Source organism: Sparus aurata, chromosome 5 (genome assembly GCF_900880675.1).
Source record: "Sparus aurata chromosome 5, fSpaAur1.1, whole genome shotgun sequence".
Lineage (NCBI taxonomy): Eukaryota > Metazoa > Chordata > Actinopteri > Spariformes > Sparidae > Sparus > Sparus aurata.
The window spans coordinates 34,977,152-35,004,902 of record NC_044191.1 but is presented as its reverse complement, the minus strand read 5'-3'; the positions used below and the strand labels follow the sequence as shown (position 1 = coordinate 35,004,902).

Genomic DNA, 27,751 nt, shown 5'->3' with positions numbered 1-27,751 from the left:
CAATGATCCCTCGAGTACAAATGAAGGTTGACTTTCAGGAGACTGAGTTGAGGCCAGAGGACGTTTTCTACATAAAATATGATCCAGTTTCACCAAAATCACTGATAGTCGGCAGTGTGTTTCACAGGAGCAGGTGATAGAGGGCATTAAAATGATACTGAAGGTAAAATAGTTACATAATGTTGCTTTCAATCAATCTGTTTAAAGCTGTTATCATCTTGTTTTCACTCTCAGTGCTGAAGTTAATCTTTCATCGTCGTTTTGTTTGAATATAGTTGAATATACAGTGAAAGAAATATGAAATTATTTGTAATTGTAGTGGAACCTTGGCGTCAACAAAATGCGGCGGAGAGATTCATGATGGGTGCTCAAATTTTATTGTGTGCTGTAGCACCATGAAAACTATGAAAAGGAATGATAGTTTACACTTGATTACAATTTGAATACAATTTCCAAACCCTCAATACAATCACCCCCATTCAATAATAAAAGAGATACATTTATTAAAAAACGTTTACACTCAATGTTAAAGTTTGATCCACCAAAAATAAATCTAGACACATCAAGGATAAAAGTGATAGCCTAAAATTTTCATTCCACATACCTCGTTCCACTTTACCAAGGGAGCTAATTGTTTGTTATGTTGAAGGTGCTGTTTGGAAAGCCATCTGCCTCCTAATAACAATAAAACAAACTTAAGACAGACTGCAGCTACCTAATCAACATAAAGATGGTATGTGATTACAATACATGGTTCAAAGCAAACTTACTCGGGGTACCACAAATAATCCAGACAAAGGAGTGACTCAGCAGCACAGATGCAACGCCAACCCAGCAGAGACAAAGGAGAAGGCGACTGAGATGCGCACAGGTGAGGATGCGCACAGGTGAGCTTACAGGGCTCATAGTCTCTTCCCTTTTATACCTTGTTAAGACTGGCCACTAGATGGCAGTCCAGGGTCATTCACATGCTCCACAAACAGAAAACAGACAGAGGCTGAGGTCACAGCCCAAAACAATTTACTGTTCTTTACACTCCCACCAATCATGTTATGATGAATTTATTAACCCAAGAATCATACATGATTTTTAAATAATAAGTGACAAAATGTAAAACTCCCGCTCATAACTTCTGACATTCTTGTACTGAACTACATAGGTAACAGGTTGGCATAATAATAGCAACAGTAAATCACTCATTCTATAAAAGGAGCACCAGCTTCTGAATGGATCTTTCAATAATTGAAAGTCTCCCTGATGATTTTCGATCTCCCACTTGCACTTTGACTTTACGAACTAGGTCATCACTTCCTTGAATGGGTTCAACCACCCGTCCCAACTGCCACTGGTTTCTGGGGAGAAAGACCTCCTTGATAATGACAACATCATTAACTTTGAGGTTGCGCTGAGGCACATGCCACTTCTGCCGTGTAGAAATATTCAAGAGGTATTCCTTCTTCCAGCGACTCCAAAACTGTTCAATCAAATACTGCACTTGTCGCCACCGTTTTGTCGCATATATGTCTTCCCTTACAAATTTCCCAGGAGGTGAGAGAGCAACTTTGGACTTCATCAGAATAAGATGGTTGGGCGTCAAGGGCTCTAGTGATGTGGGATCATTGATTCTATCTGTGTTCAGTGAGCAGCTGTTAACAATGGCCATAGCTTCATAGAACAAAGTTCGAAGTGAAGCATCATCTAATCTACCAGGACACAGAGAAAGAGTGGCCCTCAACACATTTCTCACAGTCCGGATTTGGCGTTCCCAAACACCACCGGCATGACTCGGTGCGGGAGTGTTGAAGATTAATTCACATTGTTTATCAGCCAGGTAAACCTTGAGTTGAGTGATGTCATACTGTTTGAGTGCCTCTCTGAGCTCATTCCTGGCTCCCACAAAATGTGTTCAATGGTCACAATGGAGTTGACGTACCGCTCCTCTGAGGCTAATGAAAGACCTCAAAGCATTGATAAATGTGTCTGTTGACAGATCCTCCAACATTTCAATGTGAACAGCTCGGGAAGAGAGGCAAGTTAGGATCAATCCATACCTCTTATATTCCTTGCGTACTCTCTTGATGATAAACGGGCCAAACACATCCATACCACATTGTGTGAATGGTGCTGAAACCTCAACTCGTTCCCTCGGAAGCTCAGCCATACGTTGCTCCTCTACTGGGCGTCGGAGTTTCCTACACCTCACACAGTTGTATATCAACTTGGCGACAGATTTACTTCCACCAATAAGCCAAAACCCATTGGCTCTGAACTCCATTTGAGTTTGACTTCGACCTTGATGACAAATTCTGGCATGGTAATGGGACAGAATGAGCCTGGTAATGTGAGAGTTTTTTGGAAGGATGACTGGGTGTTTTAGTTCTTGACTGAGAGATGATTGCTTTAGCCTCCCACCAATTCGAAGTAAACCCTTATCCACAATAGGATCAAGGCGGAAAAGAGGACTGGAACTTGGGAGACTACCTCCTCTTTCAAGGGTTTTCATCTCTTGGGGAAATGCTTGCTGCTGAGCGAGTTTAATGACCACCTCAGCTGCTCTCTCTCGTTCTTCAACAGTCACATGATTACCTTGATGTCCTTGCTTGGAGGCTAGCCTCTTAATTCTTGCAACAACCTTGAGGAGCTTTATCCAAGATGTAAATCGGCTCAAACTGCTGAGAATGCTGTTCAAGTCACTGATGGTGGTAGTGGCTACATTCACTTGAACTGCTCTAACTTCAGGGTCACCCACCAGCAGTTCAGTAGAGAAGTTAGGTCTAGATTTTACTTCTTGCTCCCTGACATCCAGCTTGTTGAGGAGATGCCAGAGACACGAAGGCCTCTAGAGGCATGGTCAGCTGGGTTTTCTAATGTATCAACATAATGCCACTGACCAGGATCTGTTTTTTTCCTTTATCACTTCAAGGCAATTTGCGACAAACACGTGAAACCGTCTTGAGTCATTATGGATGTATGCCAGCACAACTTGAGAGTCTGTCCAAAAGAACTCCTCATCGATTTTCATTTCCAGTTCAGTTTTCAACGTGGCACTTGTTCTGGCAGAGACTACAGCAAGCAGAAACTTCCAATCTTGGAATGCTCATGATTTTTATAGGCGCTACTCTTGCCTTGGCCATCACAAGGCTACAGTAGATCTCATTTCTGTCGTTGATGTATCGTACATAGGAACATGCACCATAACCAACATTACTGGCATCTGAAAAGTGGTGCAGTTCCGTCCTCACGATGTCACCAAAGTTGTGTGGGTGATAGCATCTGGGTATCGTGACTTCTCTCAGTTTCTGGAGATCTCCCTTCCACTCCTCCCACTGTGAGTATACATCCTCAGGAAGGGGCTCATCCCATCCCTTACCCATGCGACACAATTCCTGTAAAATGCACTTTCCACGTAAGGCGAAAGGGGATACAAAGCCCAGTGGGTCATACAGAGAGGCAACAACTGAAAGAATACCACGCCGAGTAGCAGGTTGGTCCTTGAAATTGACATTGAAACTGAAGGTGTCATGTTCTATTGACCACTGAATGCCAAGCGCACACCCAAATGATGTCACATCTAGACTGAGATCATGGGATTTAGCACTTGTTGCCCTTTCTGAGGGATCAACACAGCTGAGAACTTCTTGCCTGTTTGAGTTAAACTTGAGTGCTTTTCCTATTTGGTCTGAATTTTAACAAAATAAGTTAAAGTTCCCTTTGATATTACTAATAATGAATGAGAAGATACACCATTTTCATTAGTTTAATATTTATTACCCCAAAAATGTAGACAATAGCAAGGATAGCCTCAAATAACAAAAATTGACAATGTCAGTAGCGGGTGTTTCCACCATTTGCCGCAATGACAGCTTGACAGTGACGTCTCATGCTCCTCACTAGCCTCATGATGTTGTTCTGAGGCAATGCGTTCCACTCCTCCACAAGTGCTACACGCAGTTCTGCCAGGTCACGTGGGGGTGGGGTACGATCATCCAGTCTCTGCTTCAGCTGGTCCCAGACGTGCTCTTTGGGGTTCAGGTCAGGGGACATTGCTGGCCATACCATATGAGGCACTCCGACTTCCTGAAGTCGAGCTGTGACAATTCTGGCACGATGTGGTGGAGCATCATCATCCATGAACAGAAAGTTGGGGGTGTGCTGGCGGAATTGGGGGATGATGATGGGTTCTATGATGTCTCTGAGGTAAGAACGTGCAGTGACTGAGCCATCTACAATAACCAAATCTTTTTTGCGCTGACTGGTGATGCCTGCCCAGACTGTTGCACCTCCTCCACCAAAGGGAACCCTGGGGACCATGTTGACCTCGGCGTATCGCTCACCTCGCCTTCTCCAGTAACGCTGACGACCATCATTTCTGTGCAAGGTGACCCAACACTCATCAGTGAACAGGACGGTAGACCACTGCTGCATTGTCCAGGTCACATGGTCTTGTGCCCACTGCAAATGTTCACGGCGGTGTCTTGGTGTCAGTGGAGTCACCTGCAACGGTCGTCTGGCATTCAAGCCAAAGCGGTGGAGTCGGTTTCGAATGGTTTGTCTGGAAACCCTAGTACCCCTCACATCTCGTAACTGGGCCTGCAGCTGTGTGGCAGTCGTATAACGATGTCTGAGTGCATAGGTCCTTAGGTACTGGTCATCGTTGCGGTCTGTCACTCGTGGGGCTCCACTCCTGGGTCTGTCACGAACTATGCCAGTAGTTCTGTGTCTTGATGCAAGTCTGCTGATGACACTTTGAGACACAACAAGTTCACGAGCAACATCTGCCACCGACCCGAAGGCACGCTATGGCCAGGTGGCGCTGCTTGTCCGTTAAGTGACGTTGTGTGTTCATGGTTGTTTGAATGATGAACTTGGAATGACTTACTGACAATATCAGCTTTTTATACCCACAGAATGCCACATTGAAAAGGGTTGTCTTTTAGTTTTTTGGTATTGGCCCCAATATGTAAGGCACACTGTACACACTGAAGTGAAACAAACACCGTAAATGAAATCCACTGAGTCTCTCACAATATCCCTAACTTATTGTGAGTAGTGTATTTTGGGCCATTTCATAAGCTTGTCACGAAAGGCCTTTTGAACAATGAAAGGATTTCCATATCTTTCCTGCAACAATGTCAAAGTGCTGTAATAGGCATCTTCAGAATTCCTGTAAAAGAATCCCTCCACAGCCTTGCGTGCTTCTCCTGTAAGATAGTGTTTAAGATAAAGCATCTTTTCACAAACTGGAAGGGGCTTCTGATCAATAAGGGCCATAAAGGAAATCTCCCAGTCAATGAATTTTAAAGGGTCACCTGCGATTGTTATCGGTTCAGGGGGAGACAGCCTGCTTACACTTAAAGAGCTTGCAATGGCTTGAGCTAGGTCGGCTGTGTCATGACTTGTTATTTCAGGAGGTGTCTGAGGTTGGAATGACAAAGCCCGTGGGTTTAGTGAATGGCTGGACTCCACCTTTTGGTGCACAGAGAGGATCTCAGCAGGCTCACCCTCTTCTCCATGACTCTGCACACTGCCTTCAAGATTTTTATAGGCTCTCACCCGGGCTGCTGCCACTTCCACCTCATTTTCAGCTTCTAGCTGTCTTAACCTCAACTTCTCTTCTTCTCTCTCTTTCTGTTTTATTTCTGCCAACATTTTTGCTTCACTCTGTTTCCATTCATTTTCCATTTTGCACAATTTTGTTTGTTGAGCTTGAATCTTTTGCATTGCCTTTGCCCTTTCCAGTTTTACTGCAAGCTCTGCTTCAGCCTCGGCTCGTTTGCTAGAGACTGTGGAGAGAGCAGAATGGATTGAGGATGTCTCTGTTTTCTGCTTTGCCTTTCCCAGTTTTAGTGAAGGCTCTGCTTTGGCCTCAGCTTGTTTGGATTGAATAGAGGAATGGACTGAGGATGCCTCTGAGATTACTGTCTCCGTATTGGTGTATCCAAAAATGGAGCCATGATAATTTTTGTTTAATATCTCCCTCACCCTCTCTTTCTCCAATTCATCATTAAACGCCTCTTCAATAGTTTATTTTCTTTTACACACAAGGTCACAGATCTCAGCTGTGAGGGAGATGCAGGCATCCATTTTCTTAGTAATTTCTGGGGTGGAAACGCAGTTGCGCCTAATAGGCTCATAATGTTCACACACTGTATCATGTTTGGTCTTTATGGTTTGTTGGATATTATCAAGGTCATCTAGTGCACAAAATGCCTTCAGTTTCATTCTGGAGTCCCTTGCTGTTTGTTTCCAAGAGTTGTATGCCTTACTTAAGTTTTTTTCATATTGTTTAGCCTTCTCTTCCCGCAACTCTTGGCCCTTGTCTGTTAAAGTTCTTTAACGGGAGCTGGACCTGGATGGTTGACCCTTGATGTTATCCACCCCTTGTGATTTAAGTGACATTTTGAATGCTTGTTTTTTTTTTGTTATTGTTGTTTTTTAAAGGTTGTGTTCAGAATTAGCCATGGTCCTTTTAGTTCACAAAGTAACACATTCACAAAATCCTTGACAAAAATATATCATAAACTGTGACCAAAATGAACACACAATTGCTGTAAGCATAAAAGGTTATATTGCACTTTACCCTTTCAACCTTGTCATTTAAAAATACATTGTAAAGGTATCCTTTAAGGATGGAAAATACATGAGCTACTGTAACCTTTGCCAAACATTTAACTCTTTAACCCCTGATCGCCAACTATGAGTTTATTTCTTGACATTTAATTCAAAGACGACATGAGGTGAGTTGCTCCATTTCCTTGCTTTCTCCTGTTTCTTTATTGTTTCAGTCCAGTGTCTCTCACTGCATTTTGCTGTACCTTGAAAGGTTGGGCACTGTTCCTTTACTGATCTTGTCCATGTGCGAAGGTTGTAGGCTGCATCGGCTACTGATGTCGGGTGACAAAGGAGAATGGCTCAGACGTGATGGTCGAGTTTTCACTGTAGCAGACCCTTGGTGTCAACAAAATGAGGCGGAGAGATTCATGACTGGTGCTCAAACCATGAAAACTATGAAAAGGAAATACAGAAAGAAAATAAAGAGGTTAGATTAAATACATGAAACACTTGATTACAATTTGAATACAGTTTCCAAACCCTCAATACAATCACCCCCATTCAATAATAAAAGAGATACATTAAAAAACGTTTACACTCAATGTAAAAATTTGATCCACCAAAAATAAATCTAGACACCTCAAGGATAAAAGTAATAGCCCAAAATTTGAATTCCACATACCTCGTTCCACTTTACCAAGGGAGCTAATTGTTTGTTATGTTGAAGGTGCTGTTCGGAAAGCCATCTGCCTCCTAATAACAATAAAACAAACTTAAGACAGACTGCAGCAACCTAATCAACATAAAGGTGGTATGTGATTACAATACATGGTTCAAAGCAAACTTACTCGGAGTACCACAAATAATCCAGACAAAGGAGTGACTCAGCAGCACAGATGCAACGCCAACCCAGCAGAGACAAAGGAGAAGGCGATTGAGATGCACACAGGTGAGGATGCACACAGGTGAGCTTACAGGGCTCATAGTCTCCTCCCTTTTATACCTTGTTAAGACTGGCCACTAGATGGCAGTCCAGGGTCATCCACAAACAGAATACAGACAGAGGCTGAGGTCACAGCCCAAAACAATTTACTGTTCTTTACAGTAATATTCAAATAAAATGTTGCTTATTTTTGTCTAAGGTACTTTAATGAATACTCTGCAAGTTATTTTAATTCTCTTGTAAGAAATTTGTGACGTCAGAAGTCGTCTGAAACCATTTTTGTGTTCAACACTCGTGATAAGAAAAGTGCTTCATGTGTTTGTCACAATAAAGATGTTTAGAAAAAATGAATTCAGGGTTGAATACATAAAGAAATACAACAACAAACACCATAAAAATAAATAAATCCTGGCTGCAATCTTTGACAAACATCCAGAGAAGAGACGGGCTTTTGTTTCTGGCTGCATCAAAGTGACCGTCAGCCAAAAGGTCGATCCGTCCGACCCGAGGTCACGGCCCAGTCGATCCACTCCTCTGTGCCTGAGATGTGTTCTGAATAATCTGCAGCACTTTCTCTGCGAGGAAAACCTCAGGATCCCCCAGGAGGAGCTGGTAAGTGTTGCCCGGGTGAGGGATGTCTGGAATACCCTGAAAAGCCTGCTGCTGCGACCCAACCGCAGAATAAGTGGAAGAACATGGACGGCCGGACAATAACAGGAATTTCAAGGCTTTCATTTTTGTCGTTAAGCATCTAATAAGGACTTTTTTTTAATCTATTATCCAACACTTAGTACAAGGACCTTACATACAGCTACTGATTCGCAGGGTTGCTCGACCTCTCTAGTCCAAATATGCTAATTGTTGTGTCAAGCTGAATTCAGCCTGAGCTTCAGACATCCCATGATTCAATCAGTTTCAGCTCACTACACACTTCACTCTCTTACCCAGGTGGCAGCGCAGCCTGACATTTGTTGGACCGTAATGCTCAGTGATCAGAGCTCCGGGGATCAGCACAGAGAAGCAGGCGTTTCCAAACACGTTGTTGGCGATGAAGGTGCGCAGCTGGCCCAGCACCCTCCAGGCAGGTGGACACCTCCTGACGTTGAGAACCAATGGGGTGCCTTGGTTGACCAGGTAGTAGGTCCACCACTGCCCACGAGGAGTGTTGTTGGCCTTCCACCCCGGCGGGAGGGAGGAGCCGCTGCGGGCCGGAGGCTGGTGGTAGATGCTCTCGAACTTGGCCAGAAGGGCGGGGAAGCTCTGCTCCAGCAGCTCCACGTCGTGTCTCTGCACTTCCCTTGAGAAAAACGGGGCTGAGGGGCGGTCAGGGAGGAAGAAGACCTCCGGCCGCTGGATGGTGGGTCGGCTGTTCAGGTATCGGCCTTGATCACGGACTCCTTTATGCACCCTGCCCATACCTGACCAGGTGTAGCGCTTGGCGTAATCCTGCAGGCTGTGATAGAGCCTCTGGTTCAGACTCTCTCCGGCGCTGGTACAACGGAAACACTCGGACGACTGGCAGAAAGCGAAGCGGTTCTGCTCTTCTAGCATCGATCCGTGCTTCCCTTTTCCCCGGTTGCGGCAGTCTGAACTCATGAAGCCCCCCACCACCCCTCCGATCCGGCCGGGCCCAGCCAGGTACCTCCTATGCAGAGGGCTGGAGCCGTGCTCCCGGCCCACCCTGTAGCAGTACCACATAAACAGCAGCAGCACACACATGGCTATGGCGAAAGCACAGATCTCACACTCCCTTACAGACTGCATCCCTCCAGCCACCATCTCCCTCACATTCTCTAGCGACCACTCCATCTCGGCTCGTTACCGGACTGCTGAATCTGGTGGAAAAAAGTGCTGATGAGAGATCAGTTAACACGTCTTTTCTTGATGGTGATTGAAAGGGGCCGTAAACCACACGCAGGCCTTTAGAGACTCTGGAGTCAAGCAGCTCTTATCGCCGCCCCTAGAGTCCTGCCCTAAGACAGCTTTCTCGATCGGTCAGGGACTGTGGCAGTTTAAGGTGATGCCATTTGGACTGTGCAACGCCCCTGCAACCTTCGAACGCTTAATGGAGAGAGTCCTGGCCGACATACCCCGAAACCGCTGTGTGGTGTACCTCGACGACTTCCTAGCCCATGCTGCAGACTTCCAGGGGGCACTACAGAACCTCCATGATGTCCTCCAAGCCATCCGCCAAGCTAGACTTCGTCTCAACCCCAAGAAATGCCACTTATTCCAGCGGAAGGTCTCCTTCTTGGGCCATGTCATCAGTGGAGAAGGTGTTGCCACTGACCCGACCAAAGTGGCTGCCGTTCGAGAGTGGCCAGCTCCAAGTAACGTGGCAGAGCTTCGCAGCTTTCTGGGTCTAGCATCGTACTACAGGAGGTTCATCAAAAGTTTTGCCACCATCGCTGCCCCCTGCATCAGCTGACTCAGAAAGGCTGGGATTTCCAGTGGAGCAAAGACTGTGCTACAGCGTTCTCCCAACTTCGCTCTGCTTTGACGGAAGCTCCAGTGCTGGCTTTCCTAGACCCAGAGAGGATCTTCATTGTCGACACAGATGCCAGCAACACGGGTGTGGGCGCTGCGCTGTCCCAGGAGGGGGAGCACGGTGAACAGGTCATCACCTACTTTAGCCGCACACTCAGCAAACCAGAGAAAAACTACTGTGTCACTCGCCGATAACTGCTGGCTGTTGTCCTGGGCCTTCACCACTTCCAACCATACCTGTATGGGCAGAGGTTCATCCTGCGGACTGATCACGCTTCACTCACCTGGCTGCTGAAGGTGGGTTCTGCCAACGTGTGGAGGATCGTTACCTACCAGTCCCCAGGGTGGCTGCTTCACAAGTTGCGGGGGCATCCGACGACGGCGACTGTGAGACCATCGATCCCCAGTAGCTCCAGAGGGACCAGCAGCGAGATCCTGTCCTCTCCAAGGTTCATGCCTGGATGGGGGCCGGGCAACAACCAGAGTGGGCAGCAGTATCGGCGCTAGACCCGAAGGCCAAGGCGCTGTATTCCTAGTGGCCCTGCATCGTAGCCCAGGACGGCCTCCTATACCATTGCTGGGAATCTCCGGCAGGCCAACGTGAGGTTCTGCAGCTTCTGGTTCCTCGCAGCCTGAGGAGCCACGTCCTCAAGCTGGTCCATAGTTCAGCGGGGGCAGGACATTTCGGTGTAGCCAAGACCCTACGCCGGCTGAGGGGGCGATTCTATTGGCCAGGCTGCCGTCATGATGTAGAGCAGTTTGTCCACCGCTATGATGCCTGCACCGCCAAAAAGGGCCCCACGAGGCAGTCACATGCCCCCTTGCAGCAGTATCGGGTGGGGGCACCGTTCGAGAGGGTGGGCGTGGACATCCTGGGCCCATTTCCCACGACTGACCAGGGTAACCACTACGTCCTTGTGGCCATGGACTATTATACTTAATGGCCAGAGGCGTATGCGGTCCCTGACCAGAGTGCCACCACCACTGCAGAGAAACTAGTCGACAAGATGTTCTGCCGGTTTGGAGTTCCTGAGGAGCTGCACAGTGACCAGGGGCGGAACTTTGAGGCCAGTGTCTTTCAGGAGGTGTGCTGTCGCCTGGGGGTGAAGAAGACTCGGACCACCCCCCTGCACCCCCAGAGTGATGGTTTAGTGGAGCGATTTAACCGGACCCTGGCTACACAGCTTGCTATTCTAACTGACCGCCACCAGCAAGACTGGGACCGTCATCTGCCCCTGGTCCTGTGGTCATATCGGACAGCAGTGCAGGAATCAACCAAGTGCACCCCTGCAGCCTTGATGTTTGGGCGTGAACTGCGAACCTCAGTGGGCCTGGTGTTTGGGCCCCCTCCGGAACAGGAAGTGAGGGGAGAACCGGGGCTGGACTATTACTACCACCTCTGTGAGCGACTGAGAGTGGTACATGAACTTGCCAGGCAGTCACTGGCGGAGGCCGGGGTGCAGCAGAAACGAGCCTATGATCTCCGCACAAAAGGGGAGGACTTTGTGGCTGGTGCTCTCGTGTGGGTCTACAATCCAGTGCGGAAAAAGGGACGATCCCCTAAGCTAGACAGTCACTGGGAGGGGCCCTGCACCGTCCTGAAGAAGCTGTCCGATGTTGTGTATTGGTGGCAGTTGCTGCAGAGGGGCCGGGTGGTGGTCCTTCACAGGGACCGCCTGGCACCTTACCGACCATTGGCCTCAGCCACAGAGCATCCTGAGGAGGTGGAACGGCCAGTCTCACCACCCAGTCCCCCACAGGCTACTAGAGGTGGCCCTCGGCGTAGCACACGTTGGCGGTGCCGGCTTCCACAGCACCTTCAGGACTTTGTTGTTGATACATGGCTTGCTGAGGACAGCTAATCCAGCTGGGTGGGGGCAGTGTAACGCCCCTTGTGGGTTGTGGCACAAGGACTTGTTGGTATTCTGTTGTTGTCATTGTTTATGGTTAATTATGGTTCATGAATGTGTTTTGGAATAAGATGATGTTTAAGACGCTTGCAGATAAATGCACACCGGTTGTTCTGTGGGTAAATTGTGATGGGTGACAGAGATGATAAAATGTTGACACCGTGAGTGAGGGGATGTTTGCCAGGAGAGACCCTCCATCTGTTAAGATTTTGAACTATGTGTGAGTTAATTAAGTGGCTGATCTCTGACCAGAGCTTGCCAAACCAAACACGGTTGACTCCTTATTGCTGGTCCATTACAATATGTTTGCGCACCACGCACTCACACAGGTGCACCGAGCAGTGAATTATGTAAAAAAAAAAACGTAAGCAGTGTTGATTCCCACCCACATTTATAATTGGCATTCATGGCAGGAGCTGCATAAATGGATCCTTGAGGGGGAGATGGGGAGGCAGCAGGGATGGAGGGGGGCGAGCTGGAGTCTGTGTAATCGTATTCTGCTTGAGTCCAAAAAGGAAACCCGGATTACATGAGTGTGATTATATAATGTTAATGGTCCAGACGAGTGCAATGCGTCAACTGTGATCAGAAGTCCACGATGCTTCCTCACCAAAAAACCTCCTCTCCTACATCCTGTCTGACAGCACCAAGACGCCCACACAGTCCCCCCGCACTCATCCCCCCCGCACACATCCCCCGCACACTCCCGCTGCCTCCAGGACGCACTGACCATCAAAACCCAAACCATCCACACACACCCTGCCTTGTTCCACCAACACTCCTCCACTGGTTCCGTCCAACCTCTGCCTCCCTCCACCACACAAACACTGACGATCAATAAACAAGCAGACCTCACTACACCCGCTCGCGACGCTCTCCAGCTTCCTGCGTGTTTCGGTGCGTCGGGTTTTTGTTTCCATACCTACTCAACATTCATGCCTGTGCTGCTGGAGACGAAGAGGCGCACAGGTGTTTCTCCAGGCGAAGCTGCGCACCACTGCAGTGCACAAGGCAGACGGGTATCAGTCGCCAACATTATAGGAAATCACTCCGAAATGCCTCCAGAAGAAGTCTTAACCGGAGCCGTGCGCCATGACGAAACCTGGAGAAACCAGCAGGGAACGGAACCGAGCAGAGAGCCGAACCGGCGGCGGTCCGTCCGCCCGTCTGTCTGTCTGGAGCCGACAGCAGCGTCACAAAGGAGCTGTTCCCACAATATTGTTGTAAATACTGAAGCTCCACCAGGGAAGACTCCCCGCGCCAAGAGCGCACAGGAACTCACCGCCGCACATCCGGTCTGACCCTCCAAAATAAAGCTCTCAGTGAACATTTTATATCAGATACTGCAAGACTTTTACTCCAGAGCCAGTGGCGTGCGGAGACTTTTTGAAGGGGCGAAAATAAGGGCACTTTAGCGCGCGTTTTTGCTTCCAAGAGGGCACTTTATCATGTTTTAATCAGCCAAGGGGGCAGTTTAGTGTGTTTTGCCAACCAAAAGGGCACTTTAACAGCTCCCAGGAGGGCATTTAGCATGCGTTTTTCAACAATTACCCCCCCTTGTGCACACCACTGTCCAGAGCTCTTCTTTTTTACAACACTGTATTTTAGTGCAAATTGGAGATACTCCTACTTTAATGTGTTTCAGAAAAAGGGTGTTTATTGTATCTTTTTTGAAGCCAAGATCTGTTTGGGAATTTGGGATCTTGGATTAATTATGTGACTTTGCTCTGTGTCTTAAAGGAACAGTTCAACCCAAACGGAACATTAATCCATTAATATTCAGGTGTTTGATCCATACAGTCACTGATGTTTGAAAGGACACGATCCTGAAGTCAGATTCTTGCGTTTGTCTCTCGAAATTAGCAAACGTGATAAAAACAGACAGTATCAGAAAATATGAACAGTGAAGTAAACACTGTAAAGAAACATTAAAGAACAAGTTGCTATGTACAGTTTGTGGACTGAGACACTTTGGATTCTGATAATGTAGGTGTGACTTCATCTTAACAAAATAAATTGCCTTGCATTTCTGTGGCCACATCTTTTATTGTGAAGGCAGCGTTACCTTATATCCGGTATTGATCAGGTCTCCTCTGCCGCCTTCACTCAGCTCAGAGCAGAGCCTCCCTCTTCCGCATGTCTCTCGGCTCGCCCATCGACAAGCTGTTTGATACGGCTGCAGACAGCATTTCCCATGATGCACTGCGGCTCCCCATGGTTGCACTCACAGCAGCTCAGCAGGCAGTGTGCACCTCCTGCTCCTCCTCCTCCTCAACTGAACTCTTCACCTGGCTCCTGACATCATGACATCATCAGTGATGTCAATGTTTTCATGATGATCAGCTGACAGGTGTGTGAAGCTACAGACACCTGAGGGGTATTGCACAAAACTAGGATAAGGGATTAAGCCGGGATATCTTGGTTATCCTGGCTCAATTTATCCGTGATCCGGTTGCACAAAAGCAGAGGCCTGTACTGCGAAGGGGGCTCAACATAGCCAGGCTTTGTGCTCATGATGCAGCTCAACAAAGCCCCAAGTCCCCAAACAGAGTTAAACGGTACTGCGACGGTGGTTATCAACTTACTTTGTCAAGTCCGGTTCTCTGCTTTGTGCTCTGCGCACGTACATGTAAAAGGGGGCGTTTGACGTCATATTATTCTACTTCCGTGCGAAAATGGATCGACCCCTGGCCACATATTTTACTCAAGATGAGCAGATTCTTATTATGCAGGACTATGAAGAATTCAAAGAAACCATCAGAAAGTAAAACTGTCGCCGCCAATAGTGCGAGGGAGGGCTGCTGGCAGAAAACTGCTGACCGTGTAAATGCGTAAGTTAACAATGATTAATATTAAGATAAATATTATATTAAGCCCTTAGTGTTTTAATTTCTGAAAGCTCAACATTGTGCAACTTTTACATATTAACCCTCATCCATTTAAAAAATAAATACACTGAAGCAACAACTATCTTTTTTCATTTTTGAATGATGTCTATATTGTTTTCACATTTGACTGATCTCAGTAATAGAATGCGCGTGTGTGTTTTATTGAAAGCGAGGCTGAGTGTGCGTAGGCTCGGTGTTTTTTTTTTTTTTTTATTACTGTGTCGGGATGAACAAGCAAATGTAGCGACTGTCCCTGTACAATGACAATAAAGAGCTTCCTGACAGTGAAAATCGCTCAAGCCTGTAAGATTTGTGTTTGGGGGTACACTGCCCGACAACGGGTGAAACATTGATCAGTTCATCAGTTTATTCATGGCCACATCAACGAAATAATTAACTTTACTCATTATCTGTGACAAATAAATACTAGGTTGGCCTAATTAATATTTCATATTGCATTTTATTAAGATGTGGAAGCAGCAGTCGGACATGGCAGCAAGTTAGAGCCAAATACAAAAACATCATTCAAAGTGGTATGTAGCCAAGCTGCCCCATCATTTTGTCAGTGTGTGTTCTTGCTCAGATTTGCTGCATCACCAACTGAATGCAAGAAGGTTCCCGTGGCAAAAAAGACGAAGGGCTACACAAACAGTTTGCCCAACAGTGAGCACACAGCTTCTTCAAGTGGCATTCCTGACACTCGGCTCAATAAGTGAGCAAATGTACCGTATTCCCTCGGCTGAAAATCTATATCGCTCATAGAGAATTTCATCAGGAAATGCCTGCGGATCAGCGCGATCTGGAAGAAGCCGCTCAAGTCGTAGTGCTGCCCGAATTATTCTTGCTCCCAGGTGCACCGGGTTCTCAATGAATGGTGACGCCATCTCCGAATGAGTTACACAGTGAAACAGCGGCACTTTTATAGACGATTTTTAGCTGAAACTCTGAACATAACCTGGTCGGGACCAGGTTATGAGCTAAGCATAAGTTACCATGGTGATCTAGCCGGGTTAAAAGAGAGCCACCTTCGTAGTACAGGAAAGCCTGGCTTAAGACTCAACATACCTCGCTAACCCACTAAACTGGCTTCGCAGTACAGCCCTCTGTACTGCGAAGGGGACTCAACATAGCCAGGCTTTGTGCTCATGATGCAGCTCAACAAAGCCCCAAGTCCCCAAACAGAGTTAAACGGTACTGCGACGGTGGTTATCAACTTAATTTGTCAAGTCCGGTTCTCTGCTTTGTGCTCTGCGCGCGTACATGTAAAAGGGGGCGTTTGACGTCATATTATTCTACTTCCGTGCGAAAATGGATCGATCCAGGGCCACATATTTTACTCAAGATGAGCAGATTCTTATTATGCAGGACTATGAAGAGGGAGGGCTGCTGGCAGAAAACTGCTGACCATGTAAATGCGTAAGTTAACAATGATTAATATCATGATCAATATTATATTAAGCCCTTAGTGTTTTAATTTCTGAAAGCTCAACATTGTGCAATTTTACATATTAACCCTCATCCATTTAAAAAATAAATACACTGAAGCAACAACTATCTTTTTTCATTTTTGAATGATGTCTATATTGTTTTCACATTTTACTGATCTCAGTTATAGAATGCGCGTGTGTGTTTTATTGAAAGCGAGGCTGAGTGTGCGTAGGCTCAGTGTTTTTTTTTTTTTTATTACTGTGTCGGGATGAACAAGCAAATGTAGCTACTGTCCCTGTACAATGACAATAAAGAGCTTTTAGACAGTGAAAATAGCTCAAGCCTGTAAGATTTGTGTTTGGGTGTACACTGCCCTACAACGGGTGAAACATTGATCAGTTCATCAGTTTATTCATGGCCACATCAAAGAAATAATTAACTCTACTCATTATCTGTGACAAATAAATATTAGGTTGGCCTAATTAATATTTCATATTGCATTTAATTAAGATGTGGACGCAGCAGTCGGACATGGCAGCAAGTTAGAGCTAAATACAAAAACATCATTCAAAGTGGTATGTAGCCAAGCTGCCCCATCATTTTGTCAGTGTGTGTTCTTGCTCAGATTTGCTGCATCACCAACTGAATGCAAGAAGGTTCCCGTGGAAAAAAAACGAAGGGCTACACAAACAGTTTGCCCAACAGTGAGCGCACAGCTTCTTTAAGTGGCATTCCTGACACTCGGCTCAATAAGTGAGCAAATGTACCGTATTCCCTCGGCTGAAAATCTATATCGCTCATAGAGAATTTCATCAGGAAATGCCAGCGGATCAGCGCGATCTCGAAGAAGCCACTCACGTCGTAGTGCTGTCCGAATTATTCTTGCTCCCAGGTCCACCGGGTTCTCAATGAATGGTGACGCCATCTCCGAATGAGTTACACAGTGAAACAGTGGCGCTTTTATAGACGATTTTTGGCTGAAACTCTGAACATAACCTGGTCGGGACCAGGTTATGTTACATCACCATGGTGATCTAGCCGGGTTAAAAGAGAGCCACCTTTGTAGTACAGGGAAGCCTGGCTTTAGACTCAACATACCTCGCTAACCCACTAAACTGGCTTCGCAGTACACCCCTCTGGCCTGCTGTCATCATCAACAGTGTCAACAACGGTGTTTGTGGCCTCTAGTTTTGTAGAAGCGTGTGCTGCTGAGAGATGTTTCATTAGATCAGAGTTGCTTACAGCGGACGTGGACAAACACTTCACTCTGGGACATAATGAACACTTCACATATGTTCATGCCTTTTACCTCAAGGAGATTAAAGTAGTTTATGTACTTTCACTTTGAAAACGCCAACTTTCCTTCCGGACTAGTCATTGCTGCAGCCTCTGCTAGTGTGTTTGTGTTTGTGTGTGGTTTGTGTGTAAACTGAACACTGCCTCTGATTGGTTTACGAACTCAGCCAATCATCATCACTTCTGCGGTTGTCTCGCCCCTCCCTCCTCCCTCCTCCCTCTGGTGGCTGAGAGCCGAGTTGGATGACAACAGTAAGGGTGGGCGATACTCCAAATTTTGGTATCAATCCAATACCAAGTAAGTACAGGGCCAGTTTTGCCGACACCGATACTGATACCGATACTTTTTACTTGAAAATTCCTGACGCTGCGATCACACAAACTCTGTGAAGAAATAGAAAAGATTTGCTGAACTTGTGGAAGAGAAACTACAACAAAAATTTCGATCTCATTGTGCTAGTATCTATCCGATACCAATCCTCACCTTGGTATCGATACTATCGATATTTGGATCAATTCGCACCCCTAGACAACAGCTTCAATGAGTAGCTTCAGTTTGTAACACGCCACATTTAATTGTCAAAAATGGTAACGGCATTGTAATGATGGAAATAGTAATTAGTTCGATTACCCTTTACTGAAAAAAGTAACGCTGTTTATTTTAATGCTGTTATTCCCGTCACTGCTTATCTGAGTAAAACTTGAGTAAAACTCTTAAAGTTACTTACTTATTTATAAGTATCAGAAGTAACAGAGTAACAGACAGAATGAAGTAAACATGATTACATCACCTTGAATCTCATCTGATTACTAATGAAATACATTACTTTAAGAATAAGTAACTTAAGTCATGAAATGAATGTAGTGGAGTAAAAAGTACAATATCTGCCTCACTTACATTCCATCACAGTTCTGTTCGACTGGTAACTAAAATTATTACATTATGTAGTTGAGTAAAAAGTCCAATATTTGCCTCTGAAGTGTAGAAGAGGCAGAACATGGAAGTATCAGAACTGTCTGACGTACAGTACAGAGTAAATGTACTTAGTTACATCACTGTGGGTGGTCGACACTGTGTTTTGATGTGGAACCTTCTCCATCATGACTCAGCGGTTATTGTCCGCCGCCCCCTCTCTCCCTCTCTTGTGCGCTCCGGGCGGTGGGTGGTGCCAGGCGGGGAGGCCACGCCCCCTCCGATAGAGTAACTGTGCTCCGGTGGTCCAGTGAGACAGTGAAGTTTGAATATTTCAGCTCTGCAGAGGTGAGATGAAGCTCTGATGATCCCCGCGGAGCCGTCGGATCAGATCAGCCATGGCGAGGTCAAAGGCGAAGGTGTACGCGTGCTGCGCGCTGATGCTGCTCTGCGTGGTGTCTGTCATCGTGTGTATCGCTGTTCTCACGAGGGTGTCTCCTGTAAAGTGTCCAGGTGACACTTTCTCACACGCAGCTGTGGCCGCAGACTCCGAGAGATGTTCACAGATCGGACGGTGAGAAGAACTTCATACTTTTACTCCGACTGAAAGCGGCAGGTTTCATTTTACGCACGAATTACGCACCGTCTGTTTTTTACGCACAAAGTTTAGAACGCACTAAAACTTTCTTTCTGATCCTGAATGATCAAAAACCTGTTTGTTTAATCCTGCTGGTACACCTACAGAACTTACTACTCCTATTACAATGTTAAAGACCTCAGTGCGGAGCTGGAAACTTAAATTCGGACAAATAATCCTCATTAAACCAAATCCAGCACATTGCACAAACAAGGAAACTGGGTGTTCTTTACGTAACAAGTTACAAAGTTCCGTTAAACTGCTGGAAACCGCTTTAGTTTAACTGTTTCTTGCTGTTTAGAAAATCGAAGATATTCTCACATCTGCCCTGAGGTTTAACTGCTTCACAGCTCAGTCAACACTTTGATGAATCTTGTTTCCACCATTGTCACATTTAAAGTAAACACAAGATTCAAAGTGTTTGGATTTGGTTGATTTTCATTCTGTAAACCGTCAAAGATCTTCTGCTCGGACAGATGCGTTTGTAAAATCCCTCGAGCTCCGCTGGAATTTGCGGCACACTCGATCACTTCGGTGCAGTTAGAGAGCCAACAGATCCAGGTTGACTCAACAACAACACACCTGTTCTCGTGTCGTAATTAAAAGACCTTTACAGATGTGCTTTATTGTATTTACTGTGTTTTTACGTCACTTTTACTTTCTTTTCCTCATTAAAGTCCTTCTACCGGGACGGCCGCTGCAAAGTCGCATCCGCTTGTGAAAGTTGTTCCTGTTCGTGCGTGTATGTTGTGTTTGTCCCAACAAACATACCAGGTATCATGTTTTATGTTGCATCAGTGAACATAATCATCTGTGGCGTCTGCCTGGGGGCAGGATCGTTATATCTTAAAGAACGTGATGAACCGGATCAGAAACAACTCCCCGCTGTTTATCCTCGCTGCCTTCATGTGACTGCACACCTTTGTAACTGTCGCCAAACACAAACCTCTCCGTCCTCTGGCCTCTAACCCATAACGCACGACACTGACCATGAGCTCTTCCAGGGACATGCTAAAGAGAGGAGGCTCGGCGGTAGATGGCGCCATCGCTGCGCTGCTGTGCACCTCCATCATGAACCCGCAGAGTATGGGCATCGGAGGAGGGTCCATCTTCACCGTGATGAACAGCTCAGGTATCAGACACGTTCAGTCAGGTCTAACAGAACTATCCCTGAGGAGACACAGTTAATGATGATCTCTCATGTGTCTGAAGGTAATGTGAAGATCATCAACTCCAGAGAGACCGTGCCCAGCAACTTCAGAAGTGACCTGCTGCAGTCGTGTCCCAAAACCTTCCAGATGATGGCAGGTACAGATCACATCATCACCTCTTTTCTTTTCTTTCTCTCCTCATTCTTGTTTGTCTTGTCCTGTCTCTTCGGTATGAGGCAACTCCAGACTCATCACACTGCAGGAAGCACAGACAAACCTCAATATTTTGCCTTTTCTATCACACTCACTCCTTCACGGTTCACTGGAGAACTGTTCCCCACATAAGATCATAACGCTGGAAGATTCACGACTCCGCCTGGAGAGATAATGTCGTCTTTGAGCTGCCACTGCAGTGAGTCTGACTGTAAACACACCGGGGGCCCAACAGTCCCGACACTGACTCAGACCAGGAGCCGAGCTCTCAGCCAAGACCACACACACACACACACACACACACACACACACACACACACACACACACACACACACACACACACACACACACACACTGAGGGGAACAGCTGCTGGTCTTGTTGTGACATGTTGTCCAGATGTGACACAGACAGAATCACACAGATGAAGAAACATAAACTCTGTTTTGAGATGTTTATCATCAGCTTTCTCAGTAAAAGTCCAGAAGTATTATCAGTAGAATGAATCAGCTGTCAGCTTTATTATTGATGAATTAACGTGGAGCAGCAGGTGGGTGTTGTTGTTGGACCTGTTGGTAAGATAGTTCAGTCTCATTGCCAACTCGTCAAACACGCTCGGGTGAGATTGTTTGTTCAGCACGAGTCAGACATGAGGCAACTCAGAGCGCTTTACAAATGACATTAAATACATTTAAAACAAGTAGGAAGACATCAGGAAACAATCCAGTAAAGGAAGTTATGAGAGTCACAGACGGTGAAGTTAAAGGAGGCGAGTTGGAGCAGACCTGCAGTGTTCTGGGAGTTTGTTCCAGATACAAAAGAAACGAGTAACTTCAGCTTTCAAGTTATAAAACTTTAGTTAAATACAAGCAGCTCATAATCACGCTTGAGATTATTTCTGACTACGATTCAGAAAAGACGCCGGAGCACAAAAACCTTTTACGAGCAGATTTTAAGAATCCTGTTTGTAACTGACACACCAGAGGACACCTGCTTTGTAATTCACTCTTATATAGAATGTACATTTTAAAGCAGGCTACATGTTTTATTTGGTGGCAACAAACACGCAGCTTGGAAGTGTGTCTGCACATTAAAGCTTCACTACAGGATTAGATCGAGTCCCAAACTGCAGTACCTCAATGTGACCAGCAGGAGAGTTGTTTATGTCAAGTCCAGATGTAGAGATCAGATCATCTCCACACCAGAGTAAAGTTGATAGAAAGCTACTTATCAGAGGTTAAGAGTCATACTGAAATCTGTTATTAAATGTTCCTTCCTGTGCATTCCTGCATCCATCCTGTCCTCCAGGTAGTCACTGGATCGGAGTCCCAGGTGAGATCCGGGGTTATGAAAAGGCTCACAGGATGTACGGGAAGCTGCCGTGGGCCGACCTCTTCCAGCCGACCATCAAACTGGCCAGAGAAGGATTTCCTGTCCCTCCAGTCCAAGGTCGCTACATCCCGTACATCGATTCAAACGCCACCCAGAAACTACGGTACCAATGACTCCACGGCACGATCCAGAAACCACAATGAGCAACATGTCACCTGTCTGCATTTAACTTTCTGTCTGTGTGTGTCTGTCAGAGAGCTGTTTTCAGATCAGAGCGGGAACCTGCTGAAGGCCGGCGACATCGTGAAGTTTAAGAAGCTCGCTGACACTCTGGAGGTGATCGCAGAGAAGGGAGCGGACGGATTCTACTCTGGAAGAATAGCCCAGGATCTAATCAGCGACATACAGGAGGCAGGTATTGTCAGACGGGCTCTTTTCCTTCCCGACCCATTTTCTATTTCTGCTGCCACAATGATCTTATTACACATGAACAAATCAATCAAGGCCCGTGGAGCTCTGCAGCGATCGCTCTCAGACTCCAGAGCGACCCGCCCGGATCCATTAAAAGTCCTGATTACGTGGAGCCGAGATGCCTTTTCAGTCAGCTTTGCTCAGCAGAGCCATTTGTTTCAATGTGTTTGTGCTCAGGAGGAACACTGACGGCGGAGGACCTGGCAGAGTACGCTGTAACGGTGACGGATGCGTGGGCCGTTCCTCTGGGAGAGTACCAGATGTACATCCCCCCGCCCCCTGCAGGAGGCATCGTCCTCAGCCTCATCCTGAACATCCTGAAAGGCACACACACACACACACACACACACACACACAGACACACACACACACACACACACACACACAACCACACACACACACACACACACGCTCTAATGAGCACGCTGTGACAAATTCATGCTCTTGGAGGTTAACGAGGAGTCTGAGCGATGGAGTGAAGGTGTTTTCTTCCTGCTCTTCCTGGTGTTTATTTACAGGATATCAGCTGAGTCCAGCCTCTCTGAGTGGCGAGAAGAAGACTCTGGCCTACCATCGTTACATCGAAGCCTTCAAGTTTGCCAACGGGTTAAAGAAACACATCCGAGATCCAAAGTTCGTCTCAGAAAAGGTGAGTTTCAGCTGATTTCTCACATTGTTCCTGTGTTTATTATGAACTTTTAACTTTTTGCAGGTCGAACAAGAAAAAAGGAGTATGAAGCCTTTTGTGGCTCCAGAGGAAGCAGCGTGTAATCTGATAAACTGCCTCCAGTGTTAATGATTCAGTTGCATTGTGGGTAATGTGTGGAATGAAAAAAGGTGATACCTCTGGTCCTGCTGTATCGATTTCATTTGTTTTTAAACTGTTTGCTGCTGTCTGCTTTTCAAAACCTGGAGCCTACATTACCCACAATGCTCTGAGCCACTGAGTGACATCACTGGAGGCGATTTATCAGATTACATGCAGCTTCCTCTGAACAATATTAATATATATTTTGTTTTATTACCTGTGAACTCACGTTTACCACAAGGACTTTTATTATCATTATTATTCAGTTTTTTCTTTTTCCCCTTAAAGGAGCAGTCTGTAGTTTTGTTCAAGAAATGTTAATGAGCAGAGAAAGAACAATTAAACTTGTTTACATGTGGCGGACCCTGCCACCTTATTTTCCTCTGAGAACAGCTCCTTTATCGAATTTTTGAATTTTTCTCCTAAACTACATTGTGCCCCTTTAAATAGAGTCATATTGTTCCTGTAAAATGTATATTTGTGATTTTAAAACACATTTTTCTCTCCCAGCTGGCCAAGAAATTCACAACGGACAGCTTCGCCGACCACATCCGGAGTCTGATCAGAGGCGACAAGACGCTCGACCCCGAGATTTACAACATCACCCCGTCTGTGGACGGCGTCGGCACCACACACTTGTCGGTGCTGGCGGAGGACGGATCCGCTGTGTCTGTCACCAGCACCATCAACCACATGTCAGTATCTGACTCATCCTGCTGCACAGCGACAGATCACAGCCTCAAACACAGCTGTCAGTTTTAAAGTGTTTTTGTAAAAGGAAAGCTGAAAATACTCCAGTCCAAAGGCTTCCTAACAGCTCCGTGTACAGTATTCAAGTTCCACTCCTCTATTTTAAAACTACACCAGAATAGATTTGATTCTTTTTGATGCATGTTCTCACAGATTCGGCTCAAAGATCTTCTCTCCCAGAACCGGAATCATCCTGAACAACGAGCTGTCGGACTTCTGCGGGCGAGTCGATAAGATGTTCCCCGGTAATCAGATCAGCACGACACCATCTTCCACTTTCATTTCACAATCCTGGAATACAAGCGCGAGTCAGAGCAAGTTGCTGCTCCTCATTTACCAGGATTGCTCTTTCAACATACATTTGAATACATATTGATTATCAGGTAGAAGAAGCTGCACGAAGGAGAACTTAGATTTCTGCCTGTCCAGACGTAAACTCTGACTTCAGTGACCTAAAACTCAGACAAAGAGCTTAAAAGAAAAACACCTGTGTGCATGTGAACCGGGCCGTGGTGTTGTAGGTTGGCGGATCATTCGCTTTGTTAACATGCAGATAATATTCTGATGATGATCGGTTTAAAAGCCCACGCAGAATAAAAACACTCCGGACAAACACCTCAATCAGAATAAACACGACATCACTGATTATGTTCCAGCTGTGATCTTTCCACCCACCATCTTCACAGACTTGAGTAGTGATGTTAAGTTTCTCCACTTACCAAAGATGGCGGCTCCTACAGGTCGACCGCAGAGTTTGTTTTTACTACAAACTCTTTGAGAACGATGACATATCCGTCGTCACGTCAGGGAGCTGATCGAACACGTGACAACAGATATAAAATATTCAACGAGGACGAGGGATGAGGGGCGTTACAGCACTTTAGATTAAATTCAAGTTTATTCACATTAACGTCAGGAGGAGGTAAACTAAACAGACGAAGAAATACAAACTAACTGAGGAGGGGATGAGATGCAGGCGGGGCAGGAAGGCTCAGGTGAGGTAAATGAGAACAGGGCGGAGCTAATAAGGCTGATGCAGAGCAGGTGTGGAGGGAAAATGAGGCTGTGGAGGAAACCAATGAGCAAGAAAAGAGATTTGTTGAAGATTTCTGCAATTAAAAGCCTAAAAACAACAAGAGCTTCGTCAATAATTTAATCGAGTGGTGCTCATTGTTTCGGGGTAACGGTGCGTTTGATTTGGTCACCTGTCGCTAAAAATAGGAAGCTGGAGAACGAATTGAAACATACCTGTGAACATTTCTGCATCAAAACATCCTTTGATTTGTTTTAATGTTGACACCTCCAGTGGCAGAAATGACATGTTGTGTTGCACGAACACGATGACGTAACTAAAGTGTAGAAGCACAATTTATAGAACTGAACAGTCAGATGTTCATTTGTTCATGTGGAACGAAACGTTGGCTGCTGTCTGACTGAACAAAGGTAGAAATCACATGTCTGGTCTGAACATACGCCCTTCAGCCGTCGTTCAGAAGCATTCATAATCATCTCCTCCTCGTTCTTTTCATTGATGAGTCTCGAGCCGTCTGGCTGTCACTCAGGCCTTTTGTTGTGTTTGCAGGGGAGCAGCCTCCCTCCTCCATGGCCCCCACTGTGCTCAAATCCCCGTCGAAGACGCTGGTGATTGGATCGACTGGCGGGAGCATGATCACGACCGGGCTGGCCTCGGTGCGTATCCAGGGAAATCACACTAAGTGCCATCAAGATAATTGCTGCAGACTAATGCCCCTCACTGTTGTCATAGCAGGCGGCGCCCTCACCGGAGTCTTCAGATGTCCATCATCCGCTCAGTAATCATCGTCAGACAGATTGAATTGTTCTGTTCTGTTCTTCTTCCAGGCGCTCATGAACCACCTCTGGTTTGGAAAGAGCCTGAAGGAGGCGATCGCTGCTCCCGTTGTGTTTGTCGACTCGGAAAACACAGCGAAGTTTGAACCCGGATTTGATAAGGTGACGCACGAAATACACTTTATTTATGAAAGCATCACATCAGGTTTCCTCCACCTCGAGCTTCATCTCCTCTCTCTCCCTCCAGGATGTGATCGAGGCTCTGCTGGCTCTGGGACACAAACAGGGAACTGCCAAACATTTCTTCAACGTGGTCAACGCCGTGGAGAAGCAGGACGGCTGCATCTGCGCCGTGTCGGACGCCAGGAAGCTGGGCAAGCCCGCCGGCTACTGAGATCATCACACATGTTTTATCTCCTGGTCGGCTCTTATTGTTTTAGCAACACTTCTACTGTGAATATAAGCGTTAGTTATGCAAACATGTGACCTGGTGACGGAGTGTGATGTCACAAAGTCACGGAGGTAAAGGCGGGACTACTGACGAGGCGTTCCAGGAGCAGTGAGGAGCTTCTGTTTAAGACATTTGAAATGCTCAAGAACCTTTTTAACACTGAAGGAGTGGAAAACAAAAAAGCATCGTCTGTCTCTTAATGCGACAGTGAATCCCAGGTTTCTGTAACAATTTCATAGCGGAAATGAAACGTTGCATTCTAACTGCAAACAAAACGCACGTCTTGACTTTATATCCTAAAAAAAACACATTTCTTAAAGTAAACTCAGGCATTTTTAACCATGTGGAAAAAGAAAAGCTTCACCTGAGGCCAGATGTTCCGGTTCCTCCCGTCCTGCCACCTTCTACACGTTCTGTTTTCAAAGTCACAGCCTCCGAGTTATTCATCTACATGCTGAAACAGGCAGGTCAGTCTCAGACTACCTGTCCGCCAACAGCACAAACGTCAGCAGACTAGCAGCTGTTATCTTTTCCTTTGTGGGGATTAAGTCACTTCAGTGTCAGCGCTCAGCTCCACGCTGTGCGAGAAAACTCTGATTCTCCCGAGTCGTTCTGTCTCCGTACAGTAGCGGCTCATACGTATCTTGTACAGGCGTTAAAATCTTAGCAAAGCAATCTGTTTTCGTAAGGAGGCCTTCAATCTATCTATGTTTACATGTTTGTCTCTGACTTCTTTATCTTGACCTCGGCTCTGTTCGTCAGACATCTGTCCTGTAGACACATCTACAGTAGATTTGAGTATTTAGGTTGCAGAGACGATGAGAAGATTGCTCGTAGATCAGTCGTCACTGTCCTAATCCAGACTTTTACATCTGTACAAGATTCGTACGAGCCGGGAGATTCATATTTTTCTCCCACATGTGCTTCTCTGGGAGGTCAGGACGACTGTGATTGGTTTAAAGAAGGTTCGGCTTTGAGTCTCAGTGAGGTCAACAGATTAAATAAAATCAAGTTTCAACTGTGTTGTATCTGAAACATTATCTGGTGTAGCTGCATCGTTTTCAGGGTTTTTATATAACTGAATGTTATTTTACATGTTTTTATCGCTATTCTTGTTATTATGTTTCATTTTTCTTGTTGTTTTATTTGACTCGATTTCATTGTAAACGTGTGTCACCTCTCAATGATCCCTCGAGTACAAATGAAGGTTGACTTTCAGGAGACTGAGTTGAGGCCAGAGGACGTTTTCTCCATAAAATATGATCCAGTTTCACCAAAATCACTGACAGTCTGCAGTGTGTTTCACAGGAGCAGGTGATAGAGGGCATTAAAATCATATTGAATGTAAAATAGTTACATAATGTTGCTTTCAATCAATCTGTTATCATCTTGTTTTCACTCTCAGTGCTGAAGTTAATCTTTCATCGTCGTTTTGTTTCTCTTAAGTTGAATATACAGTGAAAGAAATATGGAATTATTTGTAATATTCAAATAAAACGTTGCTTATTTTTGTCTGATGTACTTTGATGAATACTCTGCAAGTTATTTTAATTCTTTTGTAAGAAATGTGTGACGTCAGAAGTCGTCTGAAACCATTTTTGTGTTCAACACTCATGATAAGAAAAGTGCTTCATGTGTTTGTCACAATAAAGATGTTTAGAAAAAATGAATTCAGGGTCGAATACATAAAGAAATACAACAACAAACCCCATG

The 27,751-nt window shown here is 45.8% G+C and overlaps 2 protein-coding genes and 2 long non-coding RNA genes across 7 annotated transcripts; 1 reads left to right on the top strand and 3 right to left on the bottom strand.

Annotated features, from left to right (window-relative positions):
* Window positions 1–321: 321 nt before the first annotated feature.
* LOC115581945 (uncharacterized) lies at window positions 322–3,425 on the bottom strand. The gene is made up of 3 exons (XR_003984084.1): window positions 771–3,425; window positions 605–675; window positions 322–402 (listed from the first exon to the last, which is right to left on the bottom strand). It is a non-coding gene; the product is annotated as an uncharacterized LOC115581945 (long non-coding RNA).
* Window positions 3,426–6,549: 3,124 nt separating this feature from the next.
* LOC115581943 (aspartate beta-hydroxylase domain-containing protein 2-like) lies at window positions 6,550–9,865 on the bottom strand. Of its 3 annotated transcripts, XM_030417545.1 has the most exons (3): window positions 7,401–9,865; window positions 7,235–7,305; window positions 6,550–7,005 (listed from the first exon to the last, which is right to left on the bottom strand). In XM_030417545.1, the coding sequence occupies exon 1, from the start codon at window positions 9,302–9,304 to the stop codon at window positions 8,411–8,413; it is 894 nt and encodes a 297-aa protein (XP_030273405.1). In that variant the 5' UTR covers window positions 9,305–9,865; the 3' UTR covers window positions 6,550–7,005; window positions 7,235–7,305; window positions 7,401–8,410. The 3 variants fall into 3 exon arrangements, with proteins under 3 accessions (XP_030273405.1, XP_030273404.1, XP_030273406.1); XM_030417544.1 differs by having other exon boundaries at window positions 7,235–9,865; XM_030417546.1 differs by having other exon boundaries at window positions 6,550–6,948; window positions 7,235–9,865.
* An 8,866-nt stretch (window positions 9,866–18,731) lies between these two features.
* On the top strand, window positions 18,732–27,559 carry LOC115581941 (glutathione hydrolase 5 proenzyme-like). 2 transcript variants are annotated; one of them, XM_030417541.1, is made up of 12 exons: window positions 18,732–18,991; window positions 20,059–20,186; window positions 20,267–20,362; window positions 21,726–21,912; window positions 22,004–22,164; window positions 22,398–22,544; window positions 22,739–22,869; window positions 23,539–23,723; window positions 23,932–24,023; window positions 25,361–25,467; window positions 25,639–25,749; window positions 25,835–27,559. In XM_030417541.1, exons 1-12 carry the CDS (start codon window positions 18,816–18,818, stop codon window positions 25,979–25,981), a joined length of 1,668 nt encoding a protein of 555 aa, XP_030273401.1. In that variant the 5' UTR covers window positions 18,732–18,815; the 3' UTR covers window positions 25,982–27,559. The 2 variants fall into 2 exon arrangements, with proteins under 2 accessions (XP_030273401.1, XP_030273402.1); XM_030417542.1 differs by lacking the exon at window positions 25,835–27,559 and having other exon boundaries at window positions 25,547–25,661.
* Window positions 20,908–24,749, bottom strand: LOC115581944 (uncharacterized). The gene is made up of 2 exons (XR_003984083.1): window positions 24,498–24,749; window positions 20,908–22,537 (listed from the first exon to the last, which is right to left on the bottom strand). It is a non-coding gene; the product is annotated as an uncharacterized LOC115581944 (long non-coding RNA).
* Window positions 27,560–27,751: the final 192 nt, after the last annotated feature.